The 13644-nt window shown below is 52.2% G+C and overlaps 1 protein-coding gene across 1 annotated transcript in view; it reads right to left on the bottom strand.

Annotated features, from left to right (window-relative positions):
* Nucleotides 1-13644, bottom strand: part of ALPK2 (alpha kinase 2) — a 132317-nt gene that overhangs the window by 13528 nt on the left and 105145 nt on the right. Inside the window, 3 exon segments of the mRNA XM_070361602.1 lie at nucleotides 648-696; nucleotides 6145-6362; nucleotides 12817-12905. Of these exon segments, the coding sequence (XP_070217703.1) occupies nucleotides 648-696; nucleotides 6145-6362; nucleotides 12817-12905 (356 nt within the window).

Here is a 13644-nt window from a genome sequence, read left to right on the forward strand (position 1 = left end):
GGTGCAGAGTACAGGGAAAAATACGGGTTTCCCAGGTGGCGCTAGTGGTAAAGAACCCACCTGCCAATGCAGGAGACATAAGAGGTGCGGGTTCCATCCCTGGGTCGGGAAGATCCCCTGGAGGAGGGCATGGCAACTCACTCCAGTATTCTTGCCTGGAGAATCCCGTGGACAGAGGAGCCTGGCAGGCTTTGGTCCATAGGGTTGCAAAAAGTTGGACATGACTGAAGCAACTTAGCACACACGCAGGGAAAATACATTAAAAATATACAAGTTGAATTCACTGCACTCAATTGCACAAATTTTTAAAATAAGCCAATAGTCAAAATATTAAGTGTGGAAAAATGGAATATTCCTAGTGAAAAAAATTCCCAATAATGCTGGCGTTCCCCTCCGCCCATGGCACTCCTGTGGATCATTAATTTTGAAATATATTCAGAGTTCTTATTTGTTTCAAAGTTAGGAAACCACATGAGTCTCCTTGGGAGAATGAAGTCCATAAATATTTTAGGTAAGTGAGAGAAGTGAACTGAATTTATCCCACGAGCATCTGTCGTCCACAGTTGGGACACAAAATCACTTCTGCCGGAAGGTGTTTGGAAACCCAGAGTTGAGTGACAGGCACTAGATTTTTTTTTTCTACTCACCCTTTAGCCTCTGTTGCTATGCCAACGTCAGTTAACTTCATGCCTACACCTACAGGAAGAGAGAGCAAAGACAGCACGTGTTACCCGGGGCTCCTCGGAAGAGAGGGACCACGCATTCACGGGGAGGGGCCATCCCAGCCCCGTCTTGTCCCTTCCTGCAGAAACGCTTCCCTTGTTTCCCTCAGCAGCAGCAGACAGCATCCCAGATACGCGTCCAGCCTACGGGGCCACAATAGGGAAGGCGGGCTTTGGGGGCAGCCAGCCGAAGCATGCGCCCAGGGACGCTGTCCTCTACCTCCCTGGCCCACCCCACTGCTGGAGCAGGGGCCCGGCACCGGCCCCGGAGATCTCTCCCCAGAGACACTCTGCTGTGGGCCTAGGTCTATTCCGTGCTCTTCAATAAGCGTGGAAGCCCTTGTCCAACAGGAAGTGGGCTGGGTGTGGCCTGGGCAGACCAAGTTCAACAGTGAGAGGGTTCAAGACCGGCATCTGTTCAGTTCAAGGCCAGGCTCCAGACCTACACCCTCCCATCTCCATAAAGACAGCGTCTGATTCAGGATTGAAGGTTTATCTGGGCCGGCTCTAGATCCAGGGAAAACCTCTTGAGTTATATGTATACTTTTCAGCCACTGGACTGGAGATGCAGACATGTGTCGCCCATGGTCTAACCCTTTGATGCTTATCCTAGCTTCTATCCATTCAACCAGGGGTCCCCAACCTCCAGGCCACGGACCAGCACCTGCTGTCAGATCAGCGGTGGCATTAGAACAGAAATAAAGTGCACGACAAATATAATGCGCCTGAATCATCCTGAAACCAACGCCCACCCCCGCAACCCCTGGTCCATGGAGAAACTGTCTTCCATGAAATTGGTTCCTGGTGCCAAAAAGGTTGGGGACCGCTGCATTAAAGCATCAGAAGTTGGGCGGGGCGGGGGGGGGCCGGTGGCGCAGCAAACCAACACCACAGCTCTGAGCATCCCACCCTGGGTCAGTGAAGAGCTCTGGGCATCCTTGTCAGAATTCTAAACATACAGGAACCTTCTTCCTCTCCCCCAACCCCCAGCAGGGGCAGCTGGGACAATGGCTCAGGAACCGGGGATTCAAACAGAATGAAAGTCCTGTTATGTTGCGAGGAGGAAGAGAGCAAGATTTCCACCTTCCATGGGGCGGGGTGGCAGGGGGTGCCTCTCTCTCAAGCACCATCTTGTCTGGAAGGCAGTCCTCTCTGATGCCCAGAGTGTGGGTGACCTACGGCCTTTCCAGAATCTCCTTTCCAGACCAGACACCAACTCTGTTCCTTCCTCTGTAGGGTGGTGGCTATGGGCACAGCTCCAGCTCCACGGACCTCTGCTGTAATCTCACCCACGCCACCTGATGGCAGGTCCTTTACAGCAGGGCATGGGGTCCACGGACCCTGGAGGGTTACAGTCCACAGGGTTGCAGAGTCGGGCATGACTGAAGCGACTTGGCATGCACACGTGGGCTCCATGGTGCCACGCCACCTGGGTCTCGCCTTCTCGTATCTCGCCCCTGACTCGTCCCGGCCAGGCCAGGCTGTGGCTAGGGGAACCAACATTCCCAGCAAAAGCTGACCCTGAGGGTCAGGTCGGATGGCAACCTAGTTCCACGGTCTCCGTTCCTAGGAGTACTGCTCCCTGAGGCTCAGAAAAGCAACGGCTAAAGGGTTCGAGCTCTGATCCAGCAACACCTGCCTGAGCCGCGGTGGAGACACAGGCCGTGTGGCTGCTCAGGCTGGTCGGACAGACAGAAGCAAAGAGCTGTGCTTTCCTGCAGGTCCCCCGGGAGCCGAGTTAGACACAGCACTTTGAGGGCACCAGTAAGCATTCTAAAAACCTCTTTCACTGCTGGTCACTAAAATGCGCCTCGTGCTTTCAAAGCTGTTAACAACGAAAACATACGTAGAAATGCTTCACGTGGTTTTTGTCATAGGAACTGTACTTGGGAAGGAAAAACGCTGAATTGCAAAAGCCCTCTCTGGACATTCTGTTTCGTAGAAAATGTTGTATTTAAAAATTACAGCTCTAAGCCGCAGAGAAGTCCAATTTTAAAGTCATTTGGCAAAAAGGTCCTTGAGCTTGGAAATTGCTTTTCCTCGAATCTCACAATTACCAGCTGTCACCGACACTGGAAAAGCAGAATATGACTTTCAAAAAGAAACCTCTCACTCGGCTTAATGATTTGCCAGCAATTCAACCAAGGTTATTAAGGGTCTCTATAGGACGCTAATTTGGATTATGGTGTGCAGCTATTAAAGCGTGTCGGGGATGACAGTCATCTACAGGTTGTTTCCGACAGAAGGCGGAAGAAGGCAGTATCACAAGAACCCAGAATTTGAGTCCTTGGTTATCGGGCTGACAGCTTCTTAGCAATCACAGTGGTCTCAGTGTGTGCGGGCCTTGGGGCCCAGTGGCAGGCTCACCTTTCACCCCACAAACCTGCAGGACTCACTACAATCCCATCAACACGTGAAGGCAACCAGGGAGAAAATAAGAGTCTGAGAAAAAGCGATAATTGAGCTTGGGTTTGTTTGGGATTTTTTAAATCCTAATTCCAGAGTCTCAGCAAAACGATAAAACGTAGGACTCGCTTAGAGAATAGGTGTTACCTAGTGCCACAATGGAGATAATGGAAATCTTGCCCAGTAGCAGAGAGTAAAGCACCCTTATGAGACACTGTGCCAACACTTTAAACCACACATGTCACCATAAGGTGATGTAAGGTTCCCCTGTAGCTGTTGCCCAGTGCCTGGAAGCAAAATTAGCCATGCACGAAGCTCCCAGTGTTGCTTTTCAGTGTAACAACCGTATTTGACACAAAGTTAACTCGGAAGGAGAAAGACAGGTGAGTCTGAGAGTGGCACAGACAGTCTGGGTGAAACAGCTGTCTGTGAAGACCATGTTTTGAGTGCGTGGCAGCAGCGTCTCTTCATGAGTGAGTGGTTAGGGCTGTCTTCAGCTTGCAGGTCAGCCTCCCCTGCAAGTCTGAACACTGCCCTCTCCGGCTGGCCTCAGAGGAGCCCCTCACAGCAGCCTTCGACATTAAGGGATACTTGGGAAACCTTGCACATTTGTAAATTTGAGTTTTCGTGGAGAGAGCTTGGGGTTCAGAAACAGTGTGCTGCATCGGGGGAAGGAGAGGGTGGGACAAGTTGAGAGGACAGCGTTGACGCAGATACACTATCACGCGTCATCAGAGGACAAAACTCGACAGGAGGAGACACACGTATGCTCAGAGCGGATTCATGTGGCTGTCCAGCAGACACCAGCAGCATTGTAAAGCAATTACTTTGATTTAAAAAATAAACAGGGATGCCTGGCACTCAAAATAAAAAAAGAAAGAGTGGGTTGGAGTCTGGGACCCCTCTTAGCAGCCGATTGACAGCCATAATTAGATTCTTAACTCCCAGCCTCTGTTTTTCCATCTGTAAAATGGGGATCATGATGTCTCTTTGGCAGGGCTATTAAGATGAAACAAAAACAGGGGAAAATGAAGCAGGCAAAAACTGATGAACTCCAGGTTAGGTCTGTAGACTTATTACATTGTGCTGACGTCAGCCTCCTGGTTTCAACCGTGTTATAGCTATGCAAGGTGCTGTCATTAGGTGAAGCCGGGTGAGGGATACCTGGAGACGCCTCTCCACAGTCTTGCAACTTCTCATCCCTATGGTTATTTCAAAAGATTTTAAAAATAGGGAACACTGTGTCAGTGCTGTGCTAAATGCCTTCCTCTCACGTAATCCTCACAGCCACCCCCTGCGGAAAGGACTGAGGCACAAAGGTGAGCGGCCCGCTCACGGTGGGACGTGGGGGGTGCCGGGGGCTCTCCTCACCGCCAGGCTCCAGAGCTCGGGGTCCTTGCGTGTGACAATGTCTGACATTAGCAGGTACCCAGTTATAGGTCAGGTTTTTCCTAAAGCGTTGTCATCTGGAAACGAAAAGGGAGGCCCCCATGGCCAAAGCTGCTGGGATGGCAGCCCATTGCCCTCCCTGCATGCATGCACATGGCTGTGCCCTCACGTGCCTCCACCAGCCTCTCTCAGCCTGAGAGCCTTTCTCGGGTCACATGCCCTCGCTGCGCTCAGCAGGGCTGGCCCACGTGCCGGTGGCAAATCCAGGGGAGTTCACACCCCCCCACTGCAGCAGCCTTCTGCTGGTTACTAAGGGGAGCTGGTGTATAAACACACCTGCTCCTCAAGTGTGATCTTTGCTGAGAAGCTTGTCCTGCTCAGCCTCCCAGACGTTCCCCACCGGGCATCAGCTTCAGGAATGCACAGCGGTGACTGGGTATCAGGCACCCTATTGACTTTCTTTCCCTTCGCCTGCCACACTTCCTCAATCTCCTACCAGCATTTCCTGGGGTCCCCTCCCAAATATTTGCACTCGAACATTTGTGTGCGACAGAAGATGAACTTGGCCTAAATAAAGGAATTGTTTCTGCCCAACATTTTGGAGATAACCACTAAGCTAAGAGTTAGAGAGGAGACTTCCCTGGTAATCCGGTGGCTAAGGCTCCATGATCTCAATGCAGGGGGGCCTGGGTTCAATCCCTGATCAGGGAACTAGATCTCACACGGCATAACCAAGACCTAGTGCAGCCAGATGATTTTTTTAAACTGTCCAAAGAGGCTGGAGACTGAGGTCATCCCACGGGCAAGCAGTGATGGGTCCCTAAACAAATCTCGGCTGAACATTTCTGGATGGCAGTGCTCCATGCACACCCCTCTCCCCCAGGAAGAGGCACTGACCCCCGGCTCCACCAGGAGGGGACACCTGGAAATTCCCACCTGGTCTCCCCTGGACCCTTCCCCAAGCGCTTCTTCCCTTTACTGATTTGAGTCTGTATCCTTTCACTGTAGTAAACCGTAATCACGAACATAAGGGCTTTCTGAGTTCCATGAGTCCTCCCAGAAAATCAGTGAGCTGCAGGCTGGTGGTCTTGGGGAAACCTCAAACTGCAACTTGTCTCAGGGCCTCTCTGTGAGAAATCTAATGACGATGTCCCCATTTCACACCCCAAATGCATTCCCCAAGAGGTGGGTATAAATGGAAAAAGTGTTGTAAATTCACCAGGGGAGCTTGAAATCTCAAGCCCCCGTGAAATACCCTTTCACCTATTACAAATGAATTCTTACATTTTAATTAATCTTTTGGTATGTGTGGATTTTCATATATACATGTATTCCTGATGTTGTGCCTATTGAGGATACAGAACACCAATTTTTGGTTATCTCTTGTAATGGGAAGGCATTATGAATAATTATAATTGCAATGAATTATTAAAGTGTACTTTGTTACTCGATTGGCTTGGTCATTTCAGGCTCCTTTGTCACTGTTTCTCATGAGACATTAGTTAATATTTTCTGCTGGTGAAGATGCTGACAGTCTGCACCCAGGAGATCGTTCCCTCCGCTTCCCCTCCGCCCCCAGGAACATTCCAGACCATCCCTGGAACCCGGGCCAAGCTGCCCTACTCACCCTGCATGTCCGTGACCAGCAGGCAGCCACTTGTTTTCTGGTAGACCCAGTGCTGGAAGGTGCAACACTTCTGCCCAGCCTCCGACTCTCTTCTCAAGAAGTTTATCTCCTTCCCATCCCTGATGGAATACTTCACGAATTCTCCAATCAGCTCTTCCTCCACGGTTGCGTACGGGATGTTATTCTCAGGTCGATGGATAAGGAAAATAGGAATGATCCTGGAAGGAAAGACCATGAGCAGGATTGTGTTGTCACGTAGGAATAAAGACGTGGGGACATTCTACCCGACCGGGAGGAGCAGCGGGCTGTAGGATAAACCCCCGGGTTCCATCAGATGTAGACTAAATATCTGCCAGTGATTATTTAATGGAAAAAAAAGGGGGTGTTCCTTTTATTTGTTCCTAGAGTTGATGAGAAACTCTTCCTCCAGATGGAGTTTAATTGCTCCTGTAGAAATGAATGTCTTTTTATAGCCATCGTTAGAGTCCATCAGTGACCCACTGGTCAGGTGACTATACCTCCGTCCAGCCAGCATATATCCACCCTTCTATCCATCCTTCCTTTTATTCGGTCAGCAAATATTCACTCAGTGGCTTCTGTGTCAGTCTCCCTCCCAGACGTCCTTCTAGAAAACACTAAAGACGACACAAGCTCTGCTCTCGACGCTCTTACATTTAAATGCAGGCGCCAGGCAGCAAATAGGTGCAGCGCGCTCTGTGCTCCGTGAGGAACCAGAGCAGTGGGGAGGACCGGGGCAGCCCAAGTGGGCGGTCGTTTTATTTGGGGAGGTCAGAGACGGCCTCGAAAATAAGGAGCATTTGAGCAGAGAGGCCTGTAGGAGGTGGGGCTTGCGGGGGGAGCCATGAGGGCGTCTCGGCAGGAACATTCCAAGTGGAAGGAACGGCAAATGGAGAGGTTCTGGCCGGGGGCCTGGGTCGCGGGGTGCAGTTCAGACAGGGGCGGCATGTCTGGAGGGTGGTGGCGGCCGAGCAAGGAATGGGGGCGGGACTAGGGGGGCCTGGGCCACTTGGGAGACTCCGCCCTTCGCACTGAGCCGGGTGAGAAACTTTGGAGGGTCGTGGAGGAGGAGGAGATCAAACTTGCACGCGACAGGGGCCGCTCTGCACCCCTGGTGGCATGTGTGAGGACGCTGCGATGCGGGGGCCAGCCGTCAGATCCGGCCCCGCCCACTGGCCCACCGCCCTAGGGAATCCACCCAAACCCTGCCTCCTCCCACCTCCCCCAGCCTCACTCTACGCTGAGCACCCAGCTTGCTGGTCGGACCGGAAAACAGAAACGCTGAGAGAGCTTCTAAAAGCTGCCACCACCACGCGCTCCCACCCCCAAGGACCAGCCCTTCTGGCTGCGACCCGAGCCCTCGCCCCACCGGCGCCCTGGACCCCAGCCCCTCCCCAGTGTTCGAGGACACTCCGACCGGTGGGGCCCGCTCACTCCTGCGTCACCGTCCCTCTGCAGACTCCTTCCCGGTGGGCACGCTGTGATGACTCCACAGCCTGCGGACCCGCAACCCACTCCTACCCCGACTCGCCATTCCCATCAAAACCCAAATCCGCCTACAACCCTTTCCCCCTCCCATTCTCTCCTGAACCCAAAGCGGCCTTTCTGCTTAAGAAAACCTCAGTCTGGGGCACCACGTTGCCCAGCGGAGCAGTTCCCTTCTTAGCCCTCATCTGACTTGTTCTCAGTGGCACTGAAGAGTTGATCTCACTTGTCTCTAAGACATTTTCCCCCGCCCTCCAGAAACTCACTTCCTTTTGGTTTCCTTTCTGCTTCCCTGGCTACTTCCTGTCTGCTTTGCTGGTTCGTGGTTTCTCCCCATCCTTTACACCCTGGCACATCCTGGGACAATTCTCCTTGCTCTGCAATCAATTCTCTAGTTTTACATTCCCTTGCTTTAAATACAGTCCGCATTTACATCAGCAGCCCAGACCTCTCCCCTGAAATCCTGACACGTCTCCAGCCAACTAACTCTCCATCTATATTTGATGTCTAAAAGGCGCCTCGAATTTAACATGCAGAGACTGAACTACTTATTTACCCCAACTCCAACATCTGTAGAGTCTATTGGAAACTGTACCTTTGCATTCTTTCATGCATTCTTTCCATTCAACAAAAAAAATCAACTGAGTAGCTTGTGGCCTGTGCAGTGATCCATCTGCCATACACCTACACAAGTCTTACCCTGCCTTCACCGTCTTCAAGGGGCAAATGAAAGTGGCTCAGTCATGTCCAACTCTTTGCAACCCTATGGCTTATCCCAGCCCATCAGGCCCCTCTGTCCATGGAATTCTCCAGGCCAGAATACTGGAGTGGGTAGCCTTTCCCTTCTCCAGGGGGTCTTCCCAACCCAGGGATTGAAGCCAGGTCTCCTGCACTGCAGGCGGATTCTTTACCAGCTGAGCCACAATACGTTCGTGTCAGGCTCCTCTCCCTTTTTGCTTCCTCCACGTTGTTGTCCTTGTTTAGTCACTAAGTCATGTCCAACTCTTGCGACCCCATGGACTGTAGGCCCCCAGGCTCCTCTGTCCATGAGACTCTCCAGGCAAGGTACTGGAGTGGGCTGCTATTCCCTTCTCCAGGGGATAGTCCTGCCCCAGGGATCAAACCCGCATCTTCTGTGTTGCAGGCGGACTCTCTATGGCTGAGCCATCACAGCAGCCCGGCTCCTTCTGTAAGTCTGATTAAACACACCTGGCCCCGGAAAGTCAGGCAAGCCTGTTCTCTCAAACTCCCCACGCCAGAGGCTTAGTTCCACCGTCACTGCCCCCTTTTGGGGCCGTAGCAACCACTTGCAGACCGGTCTCACCGCATCCAGCCTCTGGGCCTTGTCCCTGGACATCCGTTGTCCCAGGGAGATAGCTGTAAGAGCCGCGTCGACACAGGACTCTCAGGGCAACGAAACTACTCTCTGTGGTGCCATATGACGCATCAGTAGACGGTTGTCCAGGCCACAGAAGGCACGACCCCAATGTACGCTGTGGGCCTGCAGTGATGGTATGTCAGTGCAGATTCATTGTGACACGTTCTGACCCGATGAGAGGTGTAGATGGCGAGAAAGGCGATGGGGTGCGGAAATCTGTCCCCTCCATTCAATTTTGCTGTGAACCTAAAACTGTTCTGAAGATAAAATCTATTAACAATGACGTGTCTGCTCTGTGGCTCAAGTTTGCCCTGCTAAAGCTCCTGGTTAACCCCTGCCTCCTCCTCACCCCCAAAGCCAAGAGAACACGTTCCAAGCTCATCAGCTGAGCATTTTAAGTCCTCTGCATTCTGGCCTCCTGGCTTCCCGCCTCTTAGCCTGCCCCCGCTTTGTTTTTCTGCCTCCCAGCACGCTAGATCTGCTGAACTTTTTCCATCTCTTTGGAAACCTCCTTTCTCGGCTCTTCATCTCTTTGGACATGCTGCCCTCTTTGCTTGTGAGTCTCCACCCTTGCCCTTCATCTGGAGGACTCCGACTCACTCTTCAACACCCTCCTCTCGGAAGCCTTTCCAGACCCCGTCCCTCCTCCTCCTCCTCCTCCGTGTCCCCATAACTCCTTGCACTCGACGCACTGGGTTTTGTCCTGCATGCCTCACACTCCTGCTGGCTGTGAGGGGCAAGAACCTGCTTCATTTTCTTTTTATTCTTTAAGTGCCCATCACCTAGCTTGGAGCAAAGCCTGGCTCGTAGTAAGTGCTCAGTGTCTGGGGGAAAAAAGAATATGTATACAGGATAAAGTTTGAGTCTTGGCACGGACATCTGAGGCCAGGTAATTCTTGGGCGATGACTGTCCCATACATTACAGGATGGTTAGCAACGTCTCTGGCTGCTTCTCACCAGAGGCCCGGAGCAGCCCTCCTAGTCACGACTGATACAGGATACGACCTGACAGTCAAAGGAGAGGTCATCTCGTTAAAGTCTGACCACAACAGATGCCGTTTTCGAGGGCTTAAAAGCAGAAATTATGATAGCCACCCTGAGGAAGAGGTAAGAAGCTAATTTTTGATGTTTGTTAACATGAAGAATATGTTTAGTACAGATCGTCAGATGGGTAAACAAACAGGAACGTGCATTAGGGACTTATACCTAACAACTATCAAGATGTTTAAAGGCTCAGAAGGGAGGCTTCTGGAAAGGTCTAAGTGACAAAAGAAAAAAGTGATGGTGTGACAGTCGCCTGCACCAATGATGGTGACCGGGTGGGGAGGCGGGGAGGCTGGGGTCAGCTGTGTTAGTAAAACCACACACAAGCCCTACGGTGAAGGCCTCGGCAGTGCCCTGGGTTTTCAGCCAGAATCTCTACAGGTAAGCATGCAGAACAATCCTGTGTGACTCCGTGACCAAAGCTAAGCTTAGGAGGAGTCATGTGGACTGCAGGGCGAGGCCTCCTCCCCCCAGAGATGCCATCATAGGCACCACCATCATCCCCTCCTCTCTGGGGACCCGGGGCAGGTCCTCCCCCAGTGATGTGAGACTTCAGGTCTGTCTCTTACGAGGAAGGGGTCCCTGGGCAGGTCTGCACTCACACAGGGTTGCAGGGGGCTGCTCCCCCAGCGGTGAGAGCAGAGCTGGAAGGATCTCCCAGAGCACGGAGGACACGTGGGCTCCACCCACGACCTGTCCTCTCCCGGGAGTCCAGCTGGAGGCTACCCCAGGTATCACCTCGAGTCAAAGATTGTAGAGAAAAACGTTAGCAAAGTGGGAAGAAGGATACAACACTCAGGTGAGTTTTAAAGACACAAAACATACCATTCCAAAGAAAACCTTCTGCAGGCAACTCGGTCTTTGGCAGGGTGCACTTTACCCTCTTCTGCCATTTATGAGTGTTTCCTTAAAAAATAAAACAAAACACGAGAAGCACACCTCCCCTCTCCCCACCCAGTTTCAGATGGCAGAGCACTTCTCTCAGGAGCAGGATCTAGGCCAGGACACTGTCCTGAGCCACCACGTGGGTACCCCTTCCAACACGGATGCTGAGTACCAATCCCATGCTTGGGGAAGGACTGATGCTGAAGCTGAAATTCCAGTGCTTTGGCCACCTGATGTGAAGAACTGACTCATTTGAAAAGACCCTGATGCTGGGAAATATTGAAGGTGGGAGGAGAAGGGGACGACAGAGGATGAGATGCTTGGATGGCATCACCAACTCAATGGACATGAGTTTGGGTAAACTCTGGGAGTTGGTGATGGACAGGGAGGCCTGGCGTGCTACAGTCCATGGGGTTGCAAAGAGTCGGATATGACTGAACGACTGAACTATCCCTCCATATCCTGCCCTTGTCCATGAATGAGGTCAAACTCTCCCACAGTAAGGAAAGGTATTTGGATTCCAAAACGTGCACAGGCATTTCCAGAGCGGTGGCATATCTGCTGGAAGCCGATTAAGCCTGAGTCCTTCCCTGGATGCATCTTGATATTCATAATTGTGTTCTTTTCCTTAGAGAAGCCTGTATGAGTCAGTTCGCACAAAGCTTGAGTGTGTCCCTGCAGGAGGGCACTTTGGTGCCACGCCTGGTGGACTCTTCCTCCTCAACCAGGAACAAAAGAGAACAGAGCAGCAAGAGGGGCTGGAGAAGAACAGGCTGAGCGCTACAGACAATCCAGACCACCTCAGTGCACTGAACAGAAAGCAATTGAAAGTGGTTTTCTTTGCAGTAAGTTCGTTTTCCTTGAAGTTGCTGAGAATTGCTTCCCAGGTGGCGCTAGTGGTAAAGGACCCGCCAGTGCAGGAGACGTTAGAGACACGGGTCCAATCACGGGTCAGGAAGACCCCCTGGAGGAGGGCGTGGCAACCCACTCCAGTGTTCCTGCCTGGAGAATCCCATGGACAGAGGAGCCTGAAGGGCTACTGTCCACGGGGTCTCAAAGGGTCCGGACGTGACGGAAGCGACCCGGCAGGCATGCATGTATCCTGAGCACACAGGCAAACCCTGAAGGGCAGCAAGCGAGAGGCTGTATGTGGTGTGCCCAACACACCTGCTCGGGAAGGGGATTTCTCTTCCCTTTTGTGAGTTCACAGAGATGACGCGGACAAGAAACAGGCCCTTCCTGCTTTCCCCTCTTCCCCGTTCGCACTGGTGTGTAGACGACTGCTCCGTCCGCAGTTTCCAACGGGCCCTGGCACAGCCCCTTGTCTTCCCACGTGTGGTTTCAGCCAGATAAGAGATCGGTATACACGAGCTCCAGACACTCCAGCATGCACGTGGGCCAACAGATACTTGTCAGTGTAATAACATCAGTGGGTAAACTCTGCGCCTCCGTGTCGTGCTCCACGGAGCAGGGACTACGCTCCCACGGCCCTGATTTTCCAATTTGCTTTTCCCTGATGCACCACCGTCTTTACTTGTTGTATCATAGGACTGAGTTTTTTGCGATCTGCTGTTCTGTTTATGGTTTAGACAACATAATACCCATGAGTAGATAAGATTTTCTATTTAACATGGTATACACGTTTATTGAATTATTCCATATATCCATACACTTTAATATTTCTCGAGTATTTTTCTATAAGCCTCTGGAGGCCCTGTGAAGGGCAGGGTGGCAGCCATGTGCGCCCTCTTGGAGCTTACAGACCCGCTGAAACACGCCCCGTTTCTCCCCAGCTTCTCATCCCTCCAGCCCGCCCACGTCCCCAAGTCAGAGCCGGGCCAACCCAAGGGGGAGACACTCACTCGGGCACTTCCCCGAAGCCTTCCAGAGGCTGGGCTTCCGCGGCGTAGATCTGCGCGTAGTGCCTGGCGGTGTTCTGCACGTAGCATTCCTAGATCAGCCAAACACAGGAAACCCCAGGGGTGAGAAGAAAGCCAGAGCGCTGCCCAGTGAGACTCAGGTTTCCCACCGTAGGTCGACTCAATGCATTTGCAAACCCACCCCGGGGTTGGGGGCGCAGAAGCATCATGAACGGAGCCCACAGTCGGCAGCTGCAGGAGCTCTGAGACCTGAAGGAGCCGTGCAGGTGACGGCCACGTGGTCTCCGGGCGAGGTGTCCCTGAACCATGACATTTCTAGGACCCGCGTGGCTGAAGTTCACCCTGAGCTAAGGGGACGGGTCCCCGGACAGGGTTTCAGATGAAGTGTGTGTGCGGATGGTTGGGTTTCCCATGAGTTCTCCCGACTAAGATTCTCTTTTTTGAAAAGGGATAACAAGCTGTAAGTAACGAACACCTCGCCAAGATTGTTGGCTTAGGAAAAGCAAACTGGATTCTGCTTTCCTAGTCTGTAGGGCTTTTCTAAGTGGGCATCTGGATGCTGGGGGATTTTCCATGACTGGACCAGACGGTACTTCAGATGGAAGGAATACTCCCTGAAAGCAAATTGAGGAGGATAGACTCGGAAGAGAAAGGAATGTGTGGCAGAATCTTGTGCTCAGAGGAGAGGGGCTGTCTTCACGAGCACCAAGCCCACAGGACCATCGCCACGTCTGAGACAACCGCGGATGGATGATGTTTGAGAGCACCCAAGAGACCTGAGTCTGGCCTATTCATTTTATGGGTTAAAAA

This window comes from Bos mutus, chromosome 24 (genome assembly GCF_027580195.1).
Source record: "Bos mutus isolate GX-2022 chromosome 24, NWIPB_WYAK_1.1, whole genome shotgun sequence".
NCBI classification, from domain to species: Eukaryota; Metazoa; Chordata; class Mammalia; order Artiodactyla; family Bovidae; genus Bos; species Bos mutus.